General features: G+C 38.5%; 2 protein-coding genes across 3 annotated transcripts in view; both read left to right on the forward strand.

Moving 5' to 3' along the window:
- LOC148657391 (uncharacterized) overlaps positions 1-27789 on the forward strand; it is a 311965-nt gene that overhangs the window by 227751 nt on the left and 56425 nt on the right. The gene's annotated exons all lie outside the window — the stretch shown is intronic.
- The window catches only part of cdyl (chromodomain protein, Y-like), a 138620-nt gene continuing 131729 nt past the window's right edge, over positions 20899-27789 (forward strand). The window contains exon 1 of one of the 2 annotated variants that reach the window (XM_088643629.1): positions 20899-21331. In XM_088643629.1, coding sequence (XP_088499755.1) covers positions 21308-21331 — 24 coding nt within the window. In that variant the 5' untranslated portion in view covers positions 20899-21307. The remainder of the gene's footprint in view (positions 21332-27789) is intronic. The other variant, XM_088643628.1, reaches the window with a different exon arrangement.

Consider the following 27789-nt stretch of genomic DNA (forward strand, 5'->3'; position numbering starts at 1 on the left):
CTACAATTATGTTCCAACTATGCCACATTCTTGTATTGGCTTTTGTCAGTGGTTGTTCGTGGTTTTAAATGTGAAGCATGATACCTTTAAAGCACACCATAAGATCTAAGGCAAATATGTACTGTATATCAGAAAAGAATCAATGCAATGGAGAAAAACAGCCATGACTAACTGAAGATATGCTCATCAGTTACAATCATTTACACACAGCAGTACAAATGCAACCCCAGCTGTTGGAAGATATTACAATCTTACACCTCCCATTTAAACTGGAGATGAATATTTGGAAAGAGAAAGTTTTCCAGCTGGCATTCCCTTTCTTCCATTTTTTTTTTAGTGAAGGAAATTCTTGTTCATGTTCTTTTTATTTGGAACAGGTGATGTGGGAATTGGGTGGTATTCAGTTGAAGAGAAAGGTTAAGGACATAATGCCTGTTATTCTGTTTCCCTTTTCTTGTATTAGTTACTGCTGTATGTATTCTGTATTTATTCAATACCTTAATTTCTCTATGACTCTATGAATTTAGCTTAAGCTTTAAGGGAATATCCTATACTGATAGATTGAAAGAAATAAACATTTTTAGTCTTGATCAGAAAAAAAATAAGGAGATCTTATCCAAGTATTCAAAATTGCGGAAAATACTGGTCAATCCAATGGACTCCTTCTAACAAACAGTGAAATACGACCCAGAAAACAGTATTGGAAATATATGTACATGGACGTCCATTTAAAACTGAGATCAGAGATCATTTCATTATTTCATTATGCAACGAGCTGTAGGGATATGGAACAAGTTACCCAGCCCTGTTGTAGAAACTTTGGCTTCTTTTAAAAAATGGCTGGATGAAATACTTTAATCAATTAGTTACTAACTACCATCAGTAACAGTTGTCATGGATTTTGGATGCGTTCTTGGATGCAAACAATTTTATAGTGCTTGTGTCTCATGGCTTTATCTTATCTCTGTTACAACCTTGCCTGCACAACAATATATACCAAGCAGCTCAGCAGTACCATTTTATTCCCATTGGGCCCGATAGGTGAAGAGAGGTGTAAAATGAAGCCTACAATGAATTGAGATATTTTTTCTAATGTCGGAGTAGGAGAAAACCATCTTGAGAACACAGACAGAGAGGTTAGTGTGATGGCCCCTCAGGACATCAAGGCCCCTCAGGACAATTCCGGATCACTCAGATGATATCTTGTACCTCCAGCAACCTTATTTACTGTATCTCTTGCAGTAAATGCCCAGCCATCTACATTGGGGAAACAAGAAGGAGACTCGGAGACCGCTCAAGAGAACATGTTAGAGCTGTGAAGATTAAAGATTTCTCCAAGCCCATTGTTTCTCATTTTATCTCTGATGGCCAAGATCACACTAATCTCTCTGTCTGTGTTCTCAAAGATGATTTTCTCCTACTCCTACATTAGAAAGACTACAGAAACTAAAATTATCTTGCAGCTAGGATCACACTTTCCCCCTTCTCTCAACAACAGACTAATTTTCTTCTACATTCTCACTATTCATTGTAGGTTTCATTTCACACCTCTCTTCACATATCCTGACTTCACACCATCTGATTGGCCACTCTGTCTGTCCCCTGCTCCCACCTCCTGCTCCTCCTCTCTCCCAGCTTTTGTTCTCCTATGCTACATTACCTTTGCTTACTGCCATGTCTTTCTCACACCTGAAGAAGGCTCTACAGCTGAAACATTGTGTTTTCTTTCTTCTCTTTTCAGCATGGAATAAACTTATTAACTTGTTCCTTTGCAGTCTACGCATGCTGACGCAGCTACCCACCTGAACAAATATGATCAATGCACTTTTAGGCGTTGGAGAAATTTTTGTTAAGAAATTGCAGTTCAACGCGTGCAGCTGTTATCCTTTATTAATGTTAATTTCTCTTTAATAAATGTTCAAAATTAGGGGATTTACCCACAGACAAAAAATTACCCTACTTAAACTGCACTGAAGTAGGAAGAGTTTTCAACATACTGTCTCCATTTATCCTTGAAGGATGTTCTTTTGACTGCCTGCACATCAATTCCTAAATATTCTTATCACAATGATGGAACTGGTAGGCTGACCAGTCATATGGTTGCATAAACTTTGTTACCATATTAGCTGCAATGTTCCACAAAGGTGAAGTTTGCCTTTTAGGAATAAACCCTATTCCTGATCGCAGAAAAAAGTCCACGCTAAATAGGAAAGCTGCAGGTCACCATGGCAGGCAGAGGTCATAAACTATAAGAGGAATGCTTTCTGTTTGGAGGTTTGCCATTCTGTGATTCCAGGCACCTGTCAGATTGAATCCAGAATACTGAGGCATTTATTATATTGAAACAGAAAATCACCCTTCTGTGTGAAACACACGGCACTTATATGCTGTGTTCCAAACAAAGAAATGAATATATTCTAAAGAAAATACTAATTTTGGAAGTCATTATGCATCACAAAAGTCTGACGTTATTTAAAATATGAATCTATTGTTAAGGACAAAGGCAGAAACTACTATAACTGTTTGAAAATTACACAGACACATACACAGCTCTAGAATCTGCAAAGCATTACAAGAGAGATCTAATAATTTCCTTTAAAAGCCTTCTCAATAGAATTTAGCAATATCTGTTATATATCTGTCAATATATGTTAATATATTTCACCTAGATTTTCAAGTATTTCCAGTAAAGTATACAAATATATTACAGTTCTAAAAAAACAGTTCTTAAAATCAAACAATATATTACAGTTCTAAAAATAATTGTACTTGATTTGTACTGGTGTGCTTTAAAAGTAAGAAAATTACAGTTATAAAGGTTGTTGTGAGTAACACCACAGACAAGCCACAGTCTGGAAGATATTAGTCAGTGACATCAGCATTGAAACACAAATTAGCAAAGACATTAGCTATGTTTAAAGGGTGCATGGTCAGCTTTTGTAAAACAGTTGCCACTGCAAAAACATTTAAGCTAATTGTTGTTTCAGGTCCAGCCACTAAAGCACTCATATTTAAAAAGCATTTGTTTGCTTTGTACTGACATATATTGTCATCTAGCTGCTGTCAGTATGTGAAAGTGAAATGACAGGGCACACTGTGTACAGTTTAGAACAGAAAGAAGAAACAGCTCAGATAGCTTTCTAAAATATCTCTGACATCTCGATCTTTAGTCTCAATCCACAAAGTTAGTATGATCTACCACAGTGAGATTGTGGCAACTGCGCAGACCTATATCACAATATAAAAAAAATCAATTACATAAACATTTTAGTACTGCTTAGATAGAAATATCCAAACTGAAAAAACACATCAAATACAAAGTAAGTAAGCCCATAAACATCATATTCAAATATGTACTCTTGATGAAAAGTTTCACTGTGACTTACAGTATATTTAAACCTCTACTGCATGTGTTGAATGCTTGTGATTGTATTGCATTTTGTCTAAAAAAATGTTATAATGAGGACATATCATTTTAAGATAAGATCACTTTATTGGCTGAATACAATTTCTTGTATTAGGAATTTGTCCTTTTTCACTTACCACAACTTGCTCTCCATGAGACAAAAAGATAGGGAGAAAAGCTTGGGATCAGAGCACAGGGTCAGCCATTTATACGGGGCCCCTGGAGGAGTTGGGGTTAAGGGCCTTACTCAGGGACCCAACAGAGTAAGATTTCTCTGCTGGCCGCGGAATACAAACCAGCAACCTTCCAGCCATATTTAGTTCCCCCTCCTTAAGGGTGCTCCAGCCCTTTCACTCAAGACTGTATTCTATGCACCTGCTCCCTATTCCCAGCCCACCTTAAAAGCCAGGCGCTGACACTCATCCGGGCTCTGCAACTGATTTCCGTATTGTGCGAGTCCGGGACCTGGAAGCGCCTGGTCCCGTTAAGGTTTTAACCTCGGTTCCCGTTCCTGTTCCCTGTCCGCCGGTTCCGACCCGGCTTTCGTGGTTTTTAATTCCTTGATCTGATGGATCTCCTGGTTTTGGACTTTCTCGTGTGTTTTTGGATACTCTAAGGATTACTCTTTGGGATTGTTCGCCTCGGCCACACCTCCCCCGTGCACCAGCGCACCTTGGACACGCCCCCTTGTCTTCAGCCCCGTTTTCCTGCATGACGTTTCCCCAGTGTTCCCCCACTCCGTCGGACTGTGTCGTCCGCATAGGGTCCGGAAAGAACTGTTCGTTACAATAGGCACATATCCTTAGCCACAGAGCCACCACACTACCCGGGATATAGAGTGTTCAAAGCAAAAAATGACAACAATGCCAAAAATTACATATGCCAGCTTCTTTGTATTTTAATTATATAAGTAAGCCTGCATATAGTTTATTCCAGGATTAGCCAACCTCATTCTTCAGAGAGTTCCCATTCGGTAAACATTAAACCATAATATTCTAAAGATCCTGAATAATTAAAATGCGATCGGTTAAAGGGGTGACTGGTTAAATTAAGTTTCATTCACAATAAAATGAAAATCCTTCCGCCCTCCGTGAGCAGAGTTCTCTTAATTAAACAAATTATTTGCATTATCGATGAATGATATACAGGTGTTCCTATCCTTTAAAAAAACAAGTGTTGTAGGGTGACCTAATAAGACATCCCATTCAGTTTAAAAGCAAGTGTACTGAAATACTATACTTCACAATTAAAACAAGTGCCTACCAAGTTATTCCAGTTTTTATTAAACAAATGTATGGTCCCCAGGTTATAGAAGTAGACAACCATTGTTCCTGGAGCACAGTCTTTTAATGAATTTAGACCTGTACTATGAGGCAGGTAGAGACACTGAAGTGCAACACCAATCTCCTGCAACAACCAAAAGCCTTAGCTAGGGTGTTATTAATACATTTTAGCTCAGCTTTAACACAATGGAGACTGATATTTTATTTCAATGTATTCTTAATTTGGGGGTGAATGGTGAACTTAGACATTGAGTGCAAGTCTTCCTTAGTAATGAACCCCAAAGGGTCCTTATGAAGGGTATACTTTCTGAGGAAATGGTTTATGAACGGTGTTGCACAAGGATGTTTTATCACTGATATGAAATTAAGTGCAGATCAATGATGGTGTTTTTAGCTTGTTTGACTATGCTGATGATGTAGCCTTGGTTGGCGTTCTGCAGGGAAGTGAAACTCCAGACCAAGCACTTTATGTTGACAAAGTGTTAACTCCTTGAGTCAGCCACAGTTCAATCGACGAATATAGAATAGATTGTCAGCTTGTGGAGACTGTTCCTTGTTTTAAGTATCTGGGTAAATTTAGCTAAGTTTCTTAGACAACAGAGATTCTATTTTTAAAAATTCCATGCAGATAATTTCTCTTTACAAAAGTGTGGAACTTTGATGCAAATAAAAACATCCTAGAGCTGGCCTACAGTACATAAGTAGGGAAGAGAGTGTGCTCCCCACTTGGTCTGGGAATTTTGGTGGTGGGGGAAGGGCCAAACTCTCAAAGATCATAGGGAGCAAAACATGTTCAGTATAATAGGAGTGCTTATAGGAAAACAGTGTTAAGAGTAAATGGTGTCTCACACGCAATACATTTCCTATTTGAGTGGCCCAATCCTGACCCATCATTGTTACATCTCCCATAAAGCAGTCACTGAGTCACACCGCATCCAGAAGTGGACATTTCTCCTTATGTGACTCCCTTAGTATTTTTGTTTCTGTCTTAAGTTCCAGGATTATGTTTTTTTTTTGTTTAGCCCCTTTGAAAGGAATATCTCAGTTGTCCTAAAACAGGGCTTGGTCTCAGTAGGATTTCTTTCTGGGCTGTCCAACTCATAGTCCACATATTACTATCGTGTGAAAGGTCTTGGTTGACCACTGAATTGGTGAGCAAGTTCCCCTGTCATCCCAACTCTTTGTGTTTCCCCCTTAAACACCATTCTCTGCTTGTAGTACTTGATGACTAATTTGTAATCTGGGAATTACTCCTTTCACCATTGCTTGTCCAAGGCATGGCCAATCCTTCTTAGTAGCACCTACATTTGTCAGTGCTGGTTGAGAGCAAGGCCCTTCCCTCTTAGACAGGACCTACCTCGGTCAGTGTTAGTCCAGGGCCTGGTGGCTCAGCTCGTTTCTAGCTATGACATTGTTCACCGATTTACTGTATGTTCAAAGTAGACTGCTACTCTGTTTTCCTCAGCTGTTTCTTTTTACACCTCCAAAGCAGTCACATGGGTCTTTTCCAATTAAAAAGCAGCTTAGAGTAGTGGGTTAAAATTCTCATGTGAAATGCAGCAGATAACAGAAAGCTGCTATTTGAGCTTCCTGGTCCTTAGGGAGGTTTTACTGCAGCAATCAGAAGTCTACAGATGAAACTGCACCCTCTTATTGGAAAACAGTCCTTCTTAGGATGCATACACACAGAGACATGTCTTTGCAAGGAGGGAGGAAATTGGAGCCTCTGGTGAAAACCCATATAATCACTGGGTGGAAACATGCAAGATTAGTACAGATTGCATCCTGGTTTGGAATCAAATCCAGAACCTAGGAGCTATGAGGCAACAGTGCTAACTAAAACAAATAACAAAAAATGGTGAAATATCTAGTATTTCATGTGGCTCCAATATTTCATATTGTGGGCACTGAAGGGCTTTTCAAACATCAGTTCATCCATCGTGAACATGACACCAGTCCATCTTCAGGTATGTATACACATAAGGCACAATTTAGAGATACCAGTCAATCTATGGTCTTTCTTTGAAAAGTAGGAGAAATCCAAGTACCTAAAGCAAACCCGCTTCGACAGGGAACACATGCAAAGACACACAGAAAACAAAAATTAAGCTGAGAGCTGAGAGACAGTAGTGCTAGCCTCCAAATTGTTGTGCCAACCCAGTTTCCAAACACACTCCCTCTTTCATACAAGTGAGCTGTCAGATATTCATTCATAACAGGTAATAGCTAAAGATTGCAAGAGGTGAAGACATCCCTTTTCATTTTTGATTTCATACATTGTCCGAAAAATAAATAATATCGGACACCCCGAACCACGAAACCCTCACTATATAAAAGATACAATTTAGGAATATTCATGTCTGTGCTTAATTTCTGACGTAGGCCACCAGAATAATGCATTTAGTTGTCAGTTGAATCTCTGTTCGGAGACATGATCTGGAAATGTATTTCTGAAATCCCAGACACAATGGTATCTCAGTTCTCTGACACAGTTCAATGACAGTACATCCCACGTAAAGACTGGATGGGTTTTAATCAGTATTGCCCTCATGCTGACACTGGTAATCAGACATGAAGATCAAACTCCATACCACATTCTCCTTGTGACCAATTCTGAGAAAACTAAGCAAAGGCTTCCTAGGTTGGTTTAAATCTGCCATCAAGACAAGTCCTATTTGGTCCAAAGTCACCTGTGGGAATAAGGGACATAACATGTTGTGGTGTTTGGGGAATTTTGAGAACTTTGGAAGAGATTTGTGAAAGTTTTGAATAAAGACTTATAAGTACAGTATGTGTTGTATGTGAAGGTAAGCAGCTTAGCTTCGCTGTTGTTCTCAAAGAGGAACATGCAAAAATGTTTAGGCAGAAGCTCAAAGATGAGCTAATGTTTTTGTTTTTGTGTTTTTGGATTCTTTTCCCCACACTGTAAATTATAAAAATAGTTTGTACCTAATGTCTACTTTTGTCTGTTTATGGCCCTGCCTTTTAAAGATCCTATTATGGCACCCAAACCTGCAGAGGAGTCACATCACCTATTTTATAGCCAATCAGCATCATGTCCTGTGCTTCACATACATCTGTTGTTTATGGAGCAGTGTCACTAGTGGCTATTGTAAACATCTGGCACGTGCCATTGTGATTTATCAAGACTTTATTGCTGAACATCTCATACATACCACAAAAGCGACAATTAATTAATGACAATTAATAGATTTTGGACCTAGTTACAGATGAGGAGAAAGAAGAAACGGGTATATAAATGCATGTAAATGCAGGAATTCAGTAGTTGGCTCTTCAGTGATATCAAAGTACAGAAGACGGTGTTACTCTAATTCTAAAGTGTATTTATAGCACTCATTGGTTCTGCCATGCCAAATCCACAAAGACACCAAGCTACAATTACAATGTTCAAGAACCTCTGAAGGAAGAGTGCAAAACTGCACTAAATATCACAGGGCACAAACTGAAGCTTAGTTAATGCAAGCCAATATTTACCTTACTTGAAACCTCATTCACAGCAGAGTTCTGCTCTCCAACTCATCTGGAGTCACTGTGTGTTTTCTAATATGCCTGAGAGATGCGTACTGAATTAGAAACATGAGAAGTCAAAATTAGCAAGTGTACACTTACAACAATATGACACTGATGCAATTTGCATGCTTCCATCCTTGGAAAAACTGTCTAAACTGTTGTGTATGATGGCAGTAGCATTTTTATTATGACATTTCTACAGTAATTAAGTCAATCTTACACATCTACCAAAAAGTGATTACATAAACTATATAAAACATAGACAAACTTTACTGAAGTAAAACAGAGTAATTTTTCATCGAATTAAGGAAATGAATATTAGGGGGGTCACAACATCACAGCGCATGGACCATCTGGCACTGCTGTACTTGTGGACACTCCACTCAAAGCACATTGCAACTATTGGGGAATCCCTTCCATGACCAGGACTTTGGTCCACTCAAGGACGTTCAACTTCTTAATACTGCTACTAATTCCTTACTTGTTTTTCTGGACATTGCACTCAAGGTACTTTACCCTCCACCAAGGTACCCCCCCTCCACCACCACGAATGTGTAGACTCACCTGGATGATGCACAATACACTCACTACACATCAACTATCAGTGGGGGGGGAAACAGAGCGTTGAAGCCAGTTCAATAGATGAAGATGCCATGATTGGTAAAGGCCAGGGGGAAATTTGGTCAGGACACCACAGTAACACAACTACTTTTTCCAAGAATTGCCTTGGGATTTTGAGTGACCACAGAGTCAGGACCTCTTTTTTATGTCTCAACCAAAGGACAGGGCCTTTGTTACAGTATTGTGTCCCCATCTCTGTAATGGGATATTTGACCCACACAGACCACAGGGTGAGCACCTCCTGCTGGCCCCACTAACACCTCTTCCAGCAGCAACCTTAGTTTTTCCCAGGAGATCTCCCATCCAGGCACAGACCAGGCTCACACATGATTAGCTTCAACAGCTTGCCAGTTGTGAGTTGCATGGTGATATACTAAAATGGTTGGCTAAATGAAAATGACCCAAAATATACAGACAATGCAACCAAGGAGTTGCATAGAAAAATAGAAATATGGCCTAATCTGACTGGCAAAATCAATCTCCGAAATTCAAACCATTTTTGTGACATCACCCTTTGATTTTCCTGTGATTATATTGCCAAATGCGCTGCTACATAAAGAAACTGAGAAAGTGAGGCTTTGAAAACAAGGGGAGTGAATGTCAGATGGATTAATTACACAATTCACACTTGTGTCACAATACTCCATGCTTCTAACTGCAGAAAACAGACTTTTGCCAACATAATCCACACTTGCTTAACATCTAAAATCATAACATTTGAGCAATAATCTATGTAACAGATTTGCTCAAGGCATTAATTTAATCTATCATGATAAAATTGAACAATTTTAATACATTCATTTTTCACCACTTTTGTGTCTGTGTTTAAATAAACATTTCAAAGTAGATCTTCACAGACTAAAATTTGAAAAACGCACAAAAGTAACATTTAAACAAATGCATAAAAACACACCAAACTATATTCAACATCCACATCACCCATTTTAACCTTTATTTCACATTTTCACAAATTCACTTTAACACCTAGTTTCATCAATGCAGTCTTTGGCAGTGGCAATATTTTATTTAGTTTTTTACTTTGCAGGAATTCAGTATCACCTTCACAAAAGTCATCTTTCACATTCCTATCCTATTTTTGCTTCTTGTTTTTATATTTCAGAAATGATGAATTTTCATTCGTTGCAATCGCAGTTACAAATATCATTTCCACTCTGCATTGGAAACAAGAGAGTGGAGCTTATATTCACAACAGCAACAAATCAATTTGGTTTTTAACACAGAACTCATGAACAACTATCAGTAAGAATTATTTTATTTAGACTTTTTTAACAGGAGGTCAGGTCACCTTACAGGCACCTTGACCATGAAACAAGATTTGGGTGGCCTATGATCAGAGCGGAACTGCAGTCCCAATTTCTCAGACTGGTGATCAAATCTCAGTAGCAAAATAATTTCATTGACGTAAAGAAAAAATGTACAGGTTCCGAATTAAGCACAAAATCATGCTCTTTGTGAAAGTACTGTATGGTTGCCATTGTTGTTGCAAATCACTGGTCTTGCCACAGCCAAGAGTGAGAGTTCCCACTAATTGCGATGTGATACAGCCCTTCCTGCTCACTAGTCACTGTAATGACTAATGTAATGCAATGTAGGAGAGGATAGGTACAGGGTGTGCAGCAGACATTGTCACAGAAGCCAGAGGCTAGCCATGGAAAGTGACTGGCGAGATGAGAAGACCCTATGGGAAGCGGCAGGAATGGAGCAAACTTGGGGGTTCGCTCCGGGCTCAAGGTATCGGGCGGAGTCGGGGACGAGTCCTCAGGTAGCGGACGTGGGACGACCTGTTGAGGCGAGCCTCTCAACAACCGATCCCAATGCTGAGCGAGGAGGATAAGGATGCAAAAAAATATATAGCCCCAGACAACAAGAGACACCTCAAACAACAAGCAAAGCACAGGGAAACGAGCAACAAGACAGAGAAGGAGCTACATCTAGAGGGCGTGACAGTCATGTCGCCACAGAAATTTTCCAACATGATCTGCATGCAGAGTTAACAAGTAACTTATATTTGTCGGCAAAGCCATTTTTATTGGTTTAAAAAAAGATGTATTCACAAGCCTGCTTGTTTACAATGTAATAGGGCCGCTTGACATCACTGTTTTGTTGCCTCGTTCTGAATCGCAGAATATGATACTGCGCATACCTGGAAATTTAATCTATTTTATGATGGAAATTGGAGGTTTTACACGTTACTGTATACATTTTACTTTTGTTGTGGTTTTAAATGCTCTCATTCATCTGATTCTTCCTAACCCCAAAATATAAAAATAGTGCCGCAGTCCCCCTTTATAATCCATTACTTCCTATTAGGTTGAACTCTGGACCATGGTACTCTGAAGTAGCACCACACAAGAAATGACTCTCATGCATTTGTTATGTCCTGGTTTCTGGCTCTGTGGGATTTCGCCTTTCAGTGATTTTTAAGTGTGGGGAGGAGACAGTAGTTTTTAAATGTCCCAGTCCATTCTTCAGTTGGCACACTTTTCAGGGGAGGGATGTATGAGGAAGATTGAATGCCTTTGACCTTTGGTGAAGGCTGAACTGTCAATCTTGTGGGGGCAAATTTAAAGCCACCTATTGTCTCTGTTCTGTTTTCTGTGCTCCTTTCAGACCATGGAGACTAGATCAGAGGTACAGAGTGAAAACTTGCAGTCTCAGTTCAGTCCCTGGCTCTTGCTTGTTTCAGTAAGGCTTCATTGAAGAATAACAACCATATTGTTGTGACTTTTCTTTTATAAAAAGTTCTGTTCATGTTGGAAGTTAGTTAACCTATCAGTCAGTTGGGAGTCAGGAGTGGAAAGTTATACCTGTGACCTATCTAATTTGTTTTGACCACCTTTGCTGAGCGAACCCGGCTCTGAAATCATGTTTTGTCATTTCATTTATTTAAATATTATTTTTCTACATGGCAGGTTCCATCAAAAGTTGTACCGGTTTACCTGTTTTTCAGTTTTGAAACTAAAATAAACTGGTTTTGTAATAACGTAAGTCTCCTCCACATTCATTCACAAATCCTACAGGAAGAGAATGATTTTTAAAATTGTTTTCCATTAAATGTAATGATGTAATTATATATAAAATGTGTAACATATACTTAAATGTTTATATACTTTTAAGTCTATATATAGTCTTTTTATGTATATCTGTAATTCCTTGGCTTGGTTTCATCACCTTTTTTGGTTTAGGTTGCTACATTGGCAGTTTCTCAGTTAATAGACTGTTGGAACAATGTTATCAATAGACTAGAAATAGCATCCCTTGTTTAATTTTACACAAATAGTAGAATAATGCCAGGGCCTTGAGTTCTATCTTAAGTGTTCCTGGAACCTGTAACATGCCTTTTCAATTCTGGTATGATGAAACAGTTTGTTTCAATGGGTTCTTGAGATGGTTTTGGTGCACAGAATCTAGGAGTGGTTTTCTAGCTCTCACGCCAGTGTGATTAAAAAAACAAACAACAGGAGACATGCAATGAAACCCTAATGGAAATCCTACTTTAACAACTGCTTTCACAGGGATATCGCACATTTCTAAACTCTTCTAGGGGTGGTGTCAAAGATGGGTGGAGGGAGTCAGATGCATCCTTAGTGCTATCCTATACAGATCCTGTCTCATACTATTTCCCTAGACCTGAAGTCTCAGTGTCAACATGGGTCTTGGCCTGGGTGTAAGGCCGCTATACTAATAGCATTTAAAATGAAACTTTGTCTCTCCTTAGCCTGGGGCATGCTGTCAGCTTCCTTCTTTGTAAACACCTGAGTGAAACTGCTAATAAAATAGCAATTCCCTTTCAGTGTATTGTTTGTAAAACCTTTATTCCCTTTCTTTAATATCAGAGGGTAGAGAGGAACAATACATGGGCAATACATGTAAGTGTACAATACCTGGGCAAAACATATTAAATGTACCAGATTTAACAAGAACCGTCAAAGATATTGACATCGTAAGCTACAGTATGTTAATGTACCTTGCTTTGAAAGTAACAAACCCTGTGATTTTATACACCAGGTCTAACGAATTAGCTGTGCTCCACTTAACTGTTTCCTTTTGAAATAAATATTAGTTAAATTAGAGATGATGAGAGGAGGTTATTCTGCCCACCTAGACCATTTGGTAATTAGTAGCTTATTCATCCAAGGATCTCAACATGGTTGGGTAGATTTTTCTATACTTTAGAAACCCTTTGCATAAAGAAAAATCTCCTGTTCTATGTTGTAAATATGTTTCCACCTAATTTCCATTTCTGACCTCTGGCTCATGGTTCACAGTTAATTCTGAAGAAGTCAGCTCTGCTGAATTTGACAGTGTTTTTGTGAAGGGAGACTTGGATGAGGTCCCCTCTGTAAAAGATAAAATAAGGTTTAGTTTCTGTACTGTCAATCCTTAAGACATTCCTGTGATCCCCAAATGTATGTGGTTTTTGTTCTCTGGATTGATTCCTGAGGTACATATCTCCATTACACATTGATTAAGGGGTGGATAATGGTTAGCACTGCTGCCTCACAGTGCTGAGGTTGAATTATGGGTGGCTTTTGCATGTTCTACCCGTGTTTCTTCCAGGAGCTCTGGCTTCCCCCCACTGTCCACAAACATATTGGTAGGTTAAATGGTGTGAAAATTGACCCTGCGGAGCGGTGACACTGTGGCTAAGGATCTATGCCTGTGGCTGGAAGGTTGTTGGTTCAAATCCCGCGGCCGGCAGAGGAATCCTACTCCGTTGGGTCCCTTAGGACCCCAACTTAACCCCAACTGCTCCAGGGGTGCTGTACAATGTCTGACCCTGTGCTCTGACCCCAAGCTTCTCTCCTTGTCTGCGTGTCTCATGGAGAACAAGCTGGGGTATGTGAAAAAACTAATTCCTAATGCATTCCTAATATGGCTAATAAAGTGATCTGGTGTGAGTGTGTGCATGTTTGTGTCTGTCTGCCCTGCAGGGAACAGGCATCCCATCCAGGATGTACCCTGAATTGTGCCTGTCGCTTGCTGAGATGACCTCTGGCTCCCCTGCATCTCTGAATTGGATGAAGTGCTTAGAAAATGAATGGATGTTGATTAAAATTGTTCATAATGTCCTAAATTAGGTTTTAGTTGTACAATTATAATATAACATCTTTTGAAATAACTTATATACCCTTCTTGTTTCTTCATAATGTCTAGACAAGATCTGAATGTGTCAATATAAACAGAAACATCTTGTTCGTAAGCAGCCTCAATGCTTCCTGTTTCTTAAAACAAGGTTCGCTTTTGCTAGCAGCATTAAATGTTGTGAACTTGTCTACATTAATCGTCATCTCCCAGGTGATTGCCCAGTCTTGAATTTTACTAGATATTCTGGAATTTAATTTCCTGGTTCTGTCACTGCTCTTCAAAATTTACATTGTTACAAAAAGAGAGGACAAGGACATAAACACTACCATCAATTGTAATGAGCTAGGGGGGTAAAAATTAAACTGTTATCTATGTTGTACATCAAATATAAAGATCTAAGAATCAGGTCCTAACACTAGCTTGCTATGCAAAACAAATTACGAAGATTAATAATTGTACCTTCTATAGTCAGGGATTAGGGAGCATTATGCAGCATGTGTTCTTTCTTCTGATACAGCTTGACAGCGTAATGACCAGGCAGTGAGATTACACAGGACAACCATATTAACAGTAAATGACAAGGGCTGTCTCAAACTCATGACAGCTCACTGGAATCAACAAAGAAGCACCTCATCACATTCCCTACTTAAACTCCTGGCTTTCAACTCCGAGTAAAGAGGGGTACACTTTGAATTGCTTTAGCACTGGTCACAGTGATGTCTTGACGACTTCTATAGATGTGGAATCAGTGCAGGCCCTCTTTGTTCCTATGGGAACGAGAAAACTCTGCATCACATCCTAGAGGAATACCCAATCCACAGAATCAGTGGAAGACTGCCTGCCCTGAACACAGCTGGAGCCAATTGCTTGGCTCAGGGACTTAATAATAATATGAAATAAAAAAAAAACTATAAAAAATGACTACACAACAGTCATTCTGTTCACAGATATTTACAGGTCTCTGGGTCCGGCCTACTAACGTCAAAGCAAGTACTGGACCTTTGTCACTATGACCATAACTGTAAAACACCTTAAAAGGCAAAAGGCACTCTTATAAAAATTGATCCTACCGAGGATCCTGGTAATCCTTCTATTAAAAGATGGTCATGAATAAGACGGAAACATTTTGCAATTATAAATGAGGCATCTCTAAAATAGGAGAGATCTTCTTAACCTGCAGGTTCCACAATAACAGATGAAGATTTCCAAATGCATAAGACAGCCAAGTCTAGAAGCCATATTCAGCAGGCAGAATATACAGAAGAACATACAGTACTCACTATATACAGAAGACTAACTTAATAATTCAACTGTGAGTTAATTTCACTTGAATAATTGTTAGTATTATTCCTTTGATCATCTGTATCTTTCACCAAGGCAACTGCAAATACAACAAGAATACAATAATTGAATTCAGACCTTCAGAATAAAGTAATCTGTTAAATCAATCTGTTCTGTTTCAAAAGAAATATTTAATGTGTTGCTATATATTCTCCACCTATACTATCACATCCATCAAATCACATTCTATGTCTCTTTCTCACTTTCCTGCTTTTGTAAACTTTTGATTTAGACTAAACCTCAGTTTTTCACTATACTTTAAAGCATACTAAATGATTATCACATATCCCTGATGGTTCATTCACCTCTGTTTGACTCATTCTTGATTGTTTGAAAATCCAAGATCAGTATAATCATTCCCTCTTGTAGGTGCTCTAACAGACTACGTAAAAAGCTATCGTTATTAATGTATACCATTTTGGTGTCTATTTCTGACATTCTTCCCAGATTCTTCCCAGTCTCTGTGGGGAAAATAGAAATCTCCCATAAAAACCACTTTTTCTCTTGTAGGTAAGTTCATAGTTTAATTATATAGTGTTGAATTACAATTAATATCTTCATTTGGCAATCTATAACATACTCTTTACACTATAGATTTTTATTTTTATGACACTGACCATTGATGCATATTACATACTGTATAGATTCTTCATTTGTTCTAAATTGCTCTAGGCTATGTTTCTGTATGTATTTGATATAATATATATATATATTTACTGTATATTAATTAAAAAACAGCTGGTGGTAAAGCCTTTAGCTACAGGACCCCTAGTTTATGGAATAGTCTGCCAGCCTACGTACGGGATGCTGAGTCAATCTCAGAATTTAAATCCAGATTGAAAACCTATTACTTCAGCCTAGCCTACTCACACCTTACATCATTGCAACTATGGCTGCTGGTGCTGCTGTACATGTCATTGTGTGTCTCAGTGTTGGCCTTCCAGGTAGATACATCTTTTCTGACCACACTATCCTATTCTCCTCCCCACATGTCCGGATGGTGCCTGAGCTGGGCACCATCTGAGTTGGATGCTGCATCACTGCCATGGATACAAGAGGGACATCGTGAATACAGCTATCGTTTAGGAGGATTTGCTGGTCTACAGAGATCTGCATGAAGTACTGGCACACAGAAGGATATGATGGAAGACTTAATACTCCACATTTAGGACAATTTTTAGAATTGTATAATGTTAGCATGCCCAGAGGGGTTGGGCAGCCAGCTGACCTTGGACCCCTAGGTTTTTTTTTTTCTCCTGACAGAGGAGGTTTTGGTTCTTCTCCTCTGTTGTCTTCTGGCTTCTTCTCTTTCTGTATTGTAATGTCACACAGCTTTGTTAAGTGCCTTGGGGCCAATCTTGTTGTGAAAGACGCTTTACAAAAATAAATTTTAATTGATTTGAATATAGTGAAACACTTCTTGTCTCTTTAGTACAGTGTGCATCTGCTAATGTTACATTTATTACCATTATGGATTCCATGATTCCATCATTCATAATTGCCTGTTAATATGAACGGTTTTATAGCAAGTGTTTTTTTCTAAAACTCTTGACTTTTAGGTTTGACCTTGTAATTACCTGGTCTGTTTTATTTTTTAGTTGAAGTGTTTCTGGATTATTTTTGTGGAACCTAGTGCCCATCTCATTAAGATCTAATCTGTACTGATAGACATTACTATGGAAAGGTGTCCAGATGTCGAAAATGTTAGGTTGTCACCTGCCTCAGCCAGGATCTTCTTGACTATATGGTCAATAGATAATATCAGACACATCAGCTCCTACGAAACAAATATTGTTGTTGTCCATGATTCATGATACCCGTCGAGGGTTCTGAATAATGGAGTCTCCAATAACCATCACTTCTCTTTTTTGCATTTTTAGTTATACTGCCAGTAACTAATTTTGAGACCAATGTCTGCATTTCAGGATCAGAGGTAATTGTGTCCTGGGAGCTGTTGCTATTAGCTGCCATATCTTGGTTGTCTGTTTCCAGGTCCTGGACTGGAGCACATCTGTTTCGAAGATGTGCTTTTGAGCAGTATTGTTAGCATTCAATTATATAGACAAGCATATTGAGAGGTTTCTCTCAGTTGCTCCACATTGTTTTATTTTTTGACAATTCAGGGTGCACACCATCCTGAATGTTGGGTTTCTCCATTCTTCAGTTTCACTCTCCAATGCATTAACTTTTTAAAGCAAGACCTAGATTTTCAGGCAGTTAACACAGATGCGGTCTGGTTGTTGGAGTTCCTCCAAGATGCTCCACGTTTTGAATAAGCTGCAGATGACATTTAGAGGCTTAAAGGCATTTTATTGGAAATATTAAATGCATAGTAGAAGCACAGATCTTTTTTGGTGATGAAGAAACACCACAACTCTTTTTCTACGTCTGCCTAATTGCATTCAGCCTTCCTGTCTGCAATTACACCTTTTCAGCTCTGCCTGCATACTAGTCACTAATGTCCTTAAAACTGTCTGACTTGCACACACACTACAACATTAAAAACGTACCATGCAATTTCAATTGTTTCTTTGAAAACAGCAATAAACTGCTGAACACAGTAACTTACTGGCAAGGATGTTTTTACCCAATAGAGAGTGGTCTTCATTTGGCATTATAATTCTCCCTCTACCTAAGGTTATTGGTAATTATTTTAGGGTAATTTCTTAGTTTCTTGGCAGTTCTCCTACTACCTTTAGATTTCTTTAATGCTAGCTTAATTTAAGAACTTAGACCAAGACTGTAATGTATCAGACTGAATTATGAGTTGGGTGGTTAAATTACTCAGGAAACAGCAAATGAAAAATACTGAACAGAAATGCTTGGAATTTTACAGTAATGAATAACGTCCAAAAGTTTAAAAATATGCCTTCTCATTTTGTGACATTGGAGTTATTTATTTTTTTATCAAATATTTTAATGCTGAAGTGCTGTTCACTACTTTGGTGAAGTGTTGCTAGTTTGGGTTACCATTCATGTTAGACAAATAGTGATATTTATTTATTAACTCTTTGTAGTACATTATGTGTCTGACAGTTTGCTCTATTAATCTAAAACATTTTTTTTAATAAAACAGTTTTACAATTTGTGACTGTATGGAAAAGTCTCTCCCAAAAACAATTGTAATGTTTATATGAACTTATAATAAGCAAACCTGGTCTTCCAAGCATCACTTTCATGTATTATATTATTATTATATTAGAATTCCTCACTCTTAATATAACTTTGTTAGCTGATTCAATGCTGATCGCAGACATTCACATGTACAGTATGTTTCAAAAAATGAAAGTTTGCATATTGGTATTTTTTACAGAACGTTACTGATAATGCTAGCATTTCAATAATTCAATAATTCAAGATCAAAGATCAAGATCAAAAGACAAAACTGGGTCACAAAGTATAAATTCATCATTAGTTTTTTTCTAACAAGGCACTAGTGCATTTTTATCTTGATCAAAGTTGAGCAATTGATACATTTGCACAAAAGACATGCATTTTGATAGAATAACAGTCCTATTAATTATATATAGTAATTTAAATAATTGTATAGTAATATAAAAAATAAAAATTGCAGATTTCAACACAAAACTTGGCCTTCCATTTCACTAATCTGAGCTTAACACTACTAGATTTTATTGGGATAGAAAATTTACACAAAAACAAATTCAACAACAAATTACAAAAGCTAACTAATCCTCCCCTCAATGCAGTGAGTTATTTATAAAAGATTACAGCTACTGCAAGATGTGCGAACAAGATGGAGACAGTATTTCATCAAGTAAGTTGTTTGGCAAAATAAAAGTGCTTGAAGAAACATTGATGAAATATAGAGAATGTAAAATATATATGTAAAAATACACTGTAAACAAATAAAGGTTTAAGCTCATATCTGCACATGTGCATATTACCTTCAGATGTGAATTTAGAAATAAAAACTGTGTGCTATGAATAAGAGAATATGTAGGGCTAAGGGTATTCTTTTCAGTATGCATAATGTGTGTTTTTGTTATGGTTATTATCACAATAACAAATACCTGTACATTTCAGAGAAAAGGTTGTTTTGGTAGCATAATTGCAATGCTCACCTGCAAACAACAGTCACTAATAGCTGAGACCTTTGTACCTTTGCATCTTCTTCACTTCTCTGCAACCTGATAGATATTACCTCTATCTTCTGTGTCTTCACTCAAATTTCATCTCCCTCACAAAATGTAGATTGTCACTTTATGTTTTCACTGTTCCGCAAAACCAGTATTATCAAAGGGAGAATAAAACAACACAATTTTCAACAGGTCCATCTTCCCCTGCCAATGCCACTCATATACTTACAAGATTTTCAATGTAGTTTCTCTTTTTTCAATTATAAAGCTATACTGTGGTATTTTACTGGTTGCTTGCTATCTATTAAGTATAAAATTGGTCATTTCATTGGGTGGAATGTTTTCTGAATGTTTGTTGACAATATCTGTGTAATTCTATCTTTTGCCTTTGTAAAATACAAAATGACTTCATGACTATTATAAATTAGTAATAAAACACCTCATGACGTCTGTCATCATAGGATGTAGTCATTTGTTGGTGTGGCTGGAGGGCACAAGGAACATAACGCAACCAAGGTGTGGCAATGTCTCACAATAACACACCCTGTTGCTAACATTTTCAATAACATACCATACAAATAACCAACACACAATCTTGTTTTTGCAACATCCATGTGAGTGCCTGCAGATATACAGTTTTTATTTGAAATATCTAATTCAAAAATGGATATACTGTAGTGTTATTTGGAACAACTAAAATGTATGTTATGTCTTTAATGTTAGGTGAAGTGGAATTAAACTAATCTTTAGACAAGTATATCTATGATATGCCCACACTTTTTAAAACCAAAATACATTGTCCCTTCAGCTAATTTAAGGTGGCTTTTTCAGTGTGTCCTCAGGGAAAATAGGATCCATAGATGTATGAAGAACTTTAAATAACTATGTATAATTACTAAATAAGTCATGTCATTTGAAAGATATTTACACTTTTTGTAAAAGAAAACTACAGGCATGCATGAAACAAATGAAAAGTTTAGAATAACATTTTACAGGCATTTTATTGGAAATGTAAGAATTGTGATAATGTATATTTTTGTAGATGTCTTACAGATGATACAAACGTTATTGAGATATCTCTTTCCTCGGTCTAGAACGATTGAGGTCGTATGTTCAAAAGTCTGTTGAGACGTTAGCTTAGCTTGTAAACGTAAACTACTGAATAAAACTGAAATGTTGACCACCATATTTGCTTAAAATTTCCTTATGAAAAACATGGCCAATTCTACCAACAATGTCTATAATAAGCTGCATGAGCTTTAAGAGCTCATAAAAACGTATCTATATTGTTTATGTCATTAAACCCCTAGTTGTTAGCTGGGTGCGTTCTACTTGGTTTTCTTCCTCTTCCACAGCTAAAAGAGAACACTTGTTGAGTGACATCCAGCAACACCTACACATAGTCAAACGGACTGGGGCTAGTATAAAGGCATGTGTAAAGTTTAGGTTGGACAGTGCAGCTATTTCCAAGAAGCCGAGACGCCCGACTCCTTTCAGTAAGAAACGATGTGCCTTCCTCGAAGTTGACCCTCCAGAGCGCTACATCGGAACCCCAGCCCCGACCATAAAACTCGGGATCATCTCGTACTCTCTTATCTGAGCTCGATTAAGACTTCCTGTGTTAGAGAGTGGGGGAGCTGAACGGAGCCCAGCGCGCAGTCGCTCTGCGCATAATTATACTGGCATTTACAGAAACTGAGCAGTCGGAAGGAGAGCGAGTAAGCCAAGAGATTGTGAGTGAGTAAGTGTGTGTGAGAGAGAGGGAGAGAGCGGCTGAGAGAGAGAAGAGACATAAAGTGCAAGCGAGGGAGTGAGAGAGAGAGAGAAAGGGAGAGGAAGGAAAGGCCATACAGATACAACTACAAGAAACAAAAGTGTCTCCAACCGGACTAAACATCGCCAAATAACCACGCAGAATGGCCTCAGAGGAGCTCTACGAGGTACTGTAACCCTTTACTAGCGATACTTTGCGTATTTAAGCCCCCCGGCTCGTTTCAGTGTTTTAAGCGGCGGTCCTCCAGCTCGGTGGACGGAAATACATCTTAAAGGAGACGGTGAAGTGTTGCTATTGGCCTGCCACACTTTGACTGGGGGTAGACTCCCGAGTAAAGGGTTGACTTTGCGTTCATGTGGTAAGTGGGGGCTTAGCTTTGCTGTTTCGGGAGCTTTTTTTGGGGGGGGGGATGCTCGTAATGCAAGCGCTGCTTGGGATTCCCAAGATAAGTAGATCTGGAGATTTGAAAATAATTTCTGATCTTTATTTTATGTAAACGGAAACAACCTTTGGAAGAGACCTACCTGTAACTAGCTAACTCGTTCAATCAGACCCCCCCCCCCCCAGCAAAACAGTTTTGACTCTTGGTGACATAGCATTTTTTTTAGTTATTTGGTGGTCGTTTTGTTTTGCTTGTTGCTGACACTTTAGAAAATTCACTGCCCACATGCTGAAACTCGTGTTACCCCCTTTAAAGGGGGGCTTCTTTTTACGATTTATGTTTTGATACAAAGTGATCTGGAAATGTGCACGAACACGTCGATTTGTGTGTGTGTGTGTGGCTTTTATGATTTATGAGCCCAAGTATTCGCTGTGCAAGGCAGTGGTGGTGATCATAGGCGAAAAGAGTTACTCAAAGATCGTTGACATACCATCACTTTAACAGAATCAATAAATGGTTAACGAAAACAAAAAAAAAACCCCGATTGAATTGGGATAATAATGCTGGGAATGACCAAGATTGGAAGATTTAAATTGCTGGTTGTGTTGATCAAGTAAGAATGGACATGCTTTTTTTTTTTTGACATTTCTAAAACCAGTCCACCCGTGGTAGAAAATACGCTAAACACTCGTTTGTTTGGCTCTAAAGAAAGGGAGCAGCGCATCCACAAAATGTACCCCGTTTGGATTTTACAGATCGATGAAGACCATAGTGCCCAAGCCGGTTTAGTTTGCATTTTTCTTGGTAGCTTTCTGGATTTTTTTTTTTTACCAAGTGGAATGCCTTGTGGATGATTTTTTTTTTTTCATGGCGCCATTACAATGGGAATCATCCCGAAATGCTGGTGATCCAACACGAGGAGTGAACTTCTCTCCCTTGACTCTTGGATGTACAGTAAGCGGAAAAGAAGGCGGACGCCCGAACTCGCACATCGGAAGATACTTGGGGGGGGAGGGGGGCGTTTGGAGTACAGCGCCGTATTTGACAAGGACCTTAGCACCAAGACCACCATTACGCTGTCAATTCAACTTTAGAGAACATTTGATTTCAGGGAATTGGGGTTTTGAAGGTCACCTCTATCTAACAAGAGGCATGTGAATGATTCTAGCACGTTTGGGATGATGGTGAATTCTGCCATGTGCGTGTTAAATACTGTATCATATTAACCATGGATTCATGTCCTGGATATTAACGATGTATGACGGGAAAGTATGTCATGCTTATTTGCTGGCGTTTTGGAATGTGCTAAGTTGTAGACTGACCTTCATTTTGCTTCGTGGATTTCTGAAACCCAGTTTCATGTAGGCTTCTGTGCTGTTGGAGGGAGGAACTAGAACGTGATGTCACACATTTGGTACATTTGAGATTGAGCTCTTTTGCCTTGTGTGTTGTAGTATGGGTTTGCAATGTTGAAGGCTGCTTCATGACTTTGAGATCCATTTTTTATCCATTTTTATCCATTGGCTCTATTGGGAGCACTACTTTGTCAATGAATATGAAATTGTCTTTGTATTAGTCTTTATATTTAATATAGAGTGATCTTTGGTTTGTACTTGGAAGGAAATTCACTTTGGGAAATTATATTTAGGCTGCAGCTTTTGCTATGTTGTAATAATATGTTAAAAGCTGCATAATCATTTTTTAGGCAATGGATATATATTCAACTAAACGTACGATGGGATGTTTGAGATTTACTTTTAATAAAGATTACTTATTTTCTATGAGGTAAAGTTGACGCCCTTTTCAGTTTGTGCTAGCAGTGTAAAAAGGTGTTACTGTGTTGTATTGGTTATTCCCTTGAGTCTTTTTGACAGCTAAAATTATGGCTATACCTGTTGCTTGTTTTTATCAAGTCCTTTTGGTGGTGGAATTAGCTTTTTGTCCAGTACTTTAGTAATATGTGGAAGAATTCAGTTTCTTCATGAATGGCGTACACTAGCATGTTCTATTCTTTGTCTTTGGGTATAACCTACTAGGGAAACATAAGACTGTCACTGCATTCTATAGCAGCTCTATATGTCAGTCTGACAGCAGTTTGGTTCATGTTGGAAATGTTGGATAGTGACACTGCAGGCTATTATAAGCCATTGCCAGATGCTTTATCTTTACATTTTTTAAGATGTCAGAAGATGGTCAAACCTGAAATAGATGAAACTGCTATAGATTGGGAGTCTCGCCAGTTTCCCAGCCATCTCCTGTGTGATTGCACGCATCACAACCAAAATAAATCACAAAAGATCCCAACGTGCTGTTTGTATAGGAGGTGACCCACTTCATCCTCCATTGATGTGCAGCGCCTGTCTCGATGATGTGCAACATCCATTTAAGCAATCTGTTGTCACCTGGTTGTAATGTGAAGGGTTCTTCCATTGGAATGCATGACTTCCAGCAGTGAGAACTGGGGATTTGAAATAATGACTGTACTGCAGAGACCCTTCTTTTAGGATCTGCTTTCTGATCTTGCTCCTGCTTCTCTTTCCCCCACTTATTCTCTTCATAGCCATGTGATGAGTCCCCAGGACGATTCGGGGGCTGTTGTTGCTTATGTATTGAAATGAAGAGCCGTTGCAAACGCAAGCAGCTTTGGGAATCTGAAATCTCATCCAGCCGCTTCTCCAAAGAGCACAGAATAGGCGTCTCACCCCCCCCCCCCTCCCTTTGTGAAGCCTGTTCCCGATCCACACAAAGCTTTGTGTAACGAAATGTTTCCTATTTTCTATTCTCTGTTAATTCCCTTTTATTTTTCAATTGTGACCCCGTGTCCTTGTTTTCCTACCAAAGTATTCCCCTGGGTTGAATCTGTCACTACCCTTAGGATATTATACACTTGGATCAAATCTCCTCTCAATCTCTTTTTTTTTCCCCTAGACTGAAGAGATTTCACTGCTTTAACCCGTCAGTGTATGAGAATCCCCTGAGAACAGGAATCATTCTGCCTGTGCACAGTCCTTTTTGTGATATGGTAACCAAAACCAAACACAGCCTTTCTTAATTAATCTGGCTGAAGTATTGTAATGCTTGACCTTCCCTTGATTTAAGTTCCATATCTTAAACCCAAGCATTCTGTTTGCTTTTATATTGCTTCCCCACATTGTCCTGATGTGGACATAGACATTTTATTCAGTCGCTTCCATACGTAGAATCACCCATGTGATACGTGCTGTGCAAGTTAATAATTCCTGTATTATTTTGCACTTATATAAAAGTCAGTTTTCAATCCAATTTCATTGTATAGTTGATTTCCACATTGGAATGGTCCATATACCATTCCCTTCTGAATGGATTACTAAATTTACAAGGCTTCTATGCCATTTACCTGGCAAATGTGTATACCATTATTTGCGTTATTTGGATACCGTGTGTAACCTGCATAAAGACCATGAACCTATAGTCTCCAAAAAGTAAAGTTTAGGCTTAAATGTTGTATTTTGAATCAAAGCCTAAATTTAATTGAAGCCTAAATGAAACAGTGTTTGAAATTTTACCTTTTAGCTGGTGGCCAAAGTCCCATCCAGGGTGTGTTTGTGTCTTGTGCCCTGTGCTTCTAGAGTAGGCTCTGAATTTCTGTGGTGCTTGTGGCTTTCTGATAATGGTTGAATGGATTGTATCTGCCATTGCAGGGTCAGTTTTTGCTGTCAGACCTGAATATCTTATGAGTCATGTTACTTTTCCAAATGTTTGTTTTCATTAATGTAGACCATTATGTTACCAAGGAGATGGTAGCCTTTTCTCTCTACGGGGAGTGTTATGAAAAATGTTTCTTCTTGGGATATTGTAAAACTTTTTAAGGTGGAAACTGCTCATTTTATGAAAGGATGCCTTTCTGGAAAGTTTGTTAGGACATAACTAGAGGTATATGTCCTGAAATAATACATGAATCCCTTGCCAGCCTTGAGAGTAATGTTCCTGAAAACCCTCTCAGTAGGTACATCTCAAAATTAACACAAAGCACCAGAGTAGTGAAATGCTATAGACCGTATGATGGTGATGCTATAGATCTAATGACAAAACACACTATCAATGCCATATCCAAAAAATAAATAGTTAAATGGTAGAAAAATGATTTTTTTGTATTCTGACTGATCAGCATATACTTCCAAAATAGACCAGTTTCGTCAGTTTTGAAGACCTGATTAGCCAAATAGCTGATTTCTGAAGACGGCTCTTTCAGTTCGGCAGGAAAGCTGCATTCTGCCTCCCCTGCTAAGTTCCCGTTATGTAGACTGTAATACTTATTGAGCCACCCTTTGCTGGCAAGAAACCCTCTCCTGAACTTTCAACAAGATGATTGTAAATTCTCTTTGCTTTATTATGTATTAGATGTGTACTCCGAGACATTTTATTCTCTTTGGTCTTCCATCCAAATGGTCAAAGCCACTTCCATTTTGTTTCAAGGCTCAGTTCACATGGAGTGTATGAAACATTTTCCGAAGATCATGTAACCCTGGCAACATTTGCACTGCTAACAGAGCCTCGTTGTTCTTTACTGTGCAAAACGTCGATTCATTAACACCAAATAGTCTAAACTGCACTACTGCTTTGTCTGTCTCACAAATAGTCAAGAGCTCTTATTTTATCCACGAGACACATCGCTGATCTTTCAAGTTTATCAACACTTCGATTCTTTATTCTTTCACATACACATAGTGGACATTTTTGTTGCTTATTTAACTACTGTAACTATATTTTTGAGAAATAGCATAACTATATCTTGATCACTATCACTGTGGTCCAAACAGCTGTCAATGCCATATATAAAGAACGATCAGTAACAAACAAATGAATTTATTACAATAAACAATACTGATTCTAAGAAACTTACAGCATAAAGGTCCAAACCACCCAAAAAATAAAAGTTGGTGCTGTTTGAAAGTCAGTCGGTGAAGATTTGCTCTTGGACAGACGTTAATGGTGCATGTCCTGCCACAGAGGACTTGAGGATATATATAGGGCAAGATGGCTTGAGATAAAACCTTGAAAAATGGCTAAAGCTCTTTTGCCTGCGCAGGCAACAGATCTTAACCATCAGTACACTGCTAAAACTGTGACTGGCTGTACAAGGGCTGGTGGGTTGACCACATGCAAGACTCAGTGTGCTTATGTTGTAATGGAAATGTTGTGTTCATTGTGTACATCGAAAAAAAGAGTATTTGTTTCTTCACCTGCGTTAAAGTGAAAATTCGTTTGATGAAATATCCTGAGTAAAAGAACAATGGGAATGAATTTTGTGTGAGGGAGCACACTGTTGTTCAGGAAGGGGAAGAAAGATGTAAGAGGTGGCGGGGTAGCGCTAAACAGCAAAATTGGCCTCCGAGCACAGGAACCTTCACAAGGTCTTTCAGATGTTTGGGAATCTGTTAAATTCATAGGTAATGTGCCAGAAATGTTTAATAGTATGCTGTGAGCCACCAAATTCATATCCAAACAACAACACTTCGCAGTATAGCCTTCTTGTGAAAAAGGGAATACTACTACCCTGGGACGTCAGCTTTCCCCTCCTGGCTGATTTGTAGTGCAGGAGTACAGACTCCAGAAAGTGAAGGAGTGGTCAGTCCCAGTTTTTTAACCCAGTTTGTCAAGGAACCCACTAAAGTAGGTACTTGATCCATTTTGTTTAACAGCCATGGTACAGTAAAGCACACAGAGGTGAGAAACATGCAGGGGAACAGGCTTCAGTGTGATATTTTTGGACTTGTGTTCTAAAACCCTATAATTTTAGAATTGCTCAGACTCCGATGAATGAGAACACCTTGACACTGCAGCCTCACAGCTCCAGGGGTTACTCTGATGCCACCATGCCATAATAGTTCCAATATTGTGATAAACTAAAAATCTCTGCATATGTCTGGTTTTAGTAGTGACCTGAGATACTAAATTATACTAGATGCTTTCTTCCTGATTTCTGACTGCCTGGTATTTTTTGTTTGAAGAGGATTCTTCAGAATTCTTTTTAAGCTTCAACGTGTAGGCAATTATTAAAAGGTGCCCTCTTAAGGTGACAGTTAAGTCTAAACTGTGATTTTCACTATGAGTTTCATTGAGAATTTCTCCTAAAAACGTCACTTATATGTACATCTCTCAAGTATTTATTTTTTTATATAGAATAATTGTTACACCTCTTCATTTTGAAGGATCAACAGTACTGGGTCAGTTGGCTGGTAGATGTTGTTGGGTATTTAGGC

Source organism: Lepisosteus platostomus, chromosome 8, assembly GCF_059453375.1.
Source record: "Lepisosteus platostomus isolate fLepPlt1 chromosome 8, fLepPlt1.hap1, whole genome shotgun sequence".
NCBI lineage: Eukaryota > Metazoa > Chordata > Actinopteri > Semionotiformes > Lepisosteidae > Lepisosteus > Lepisosteus platostomus.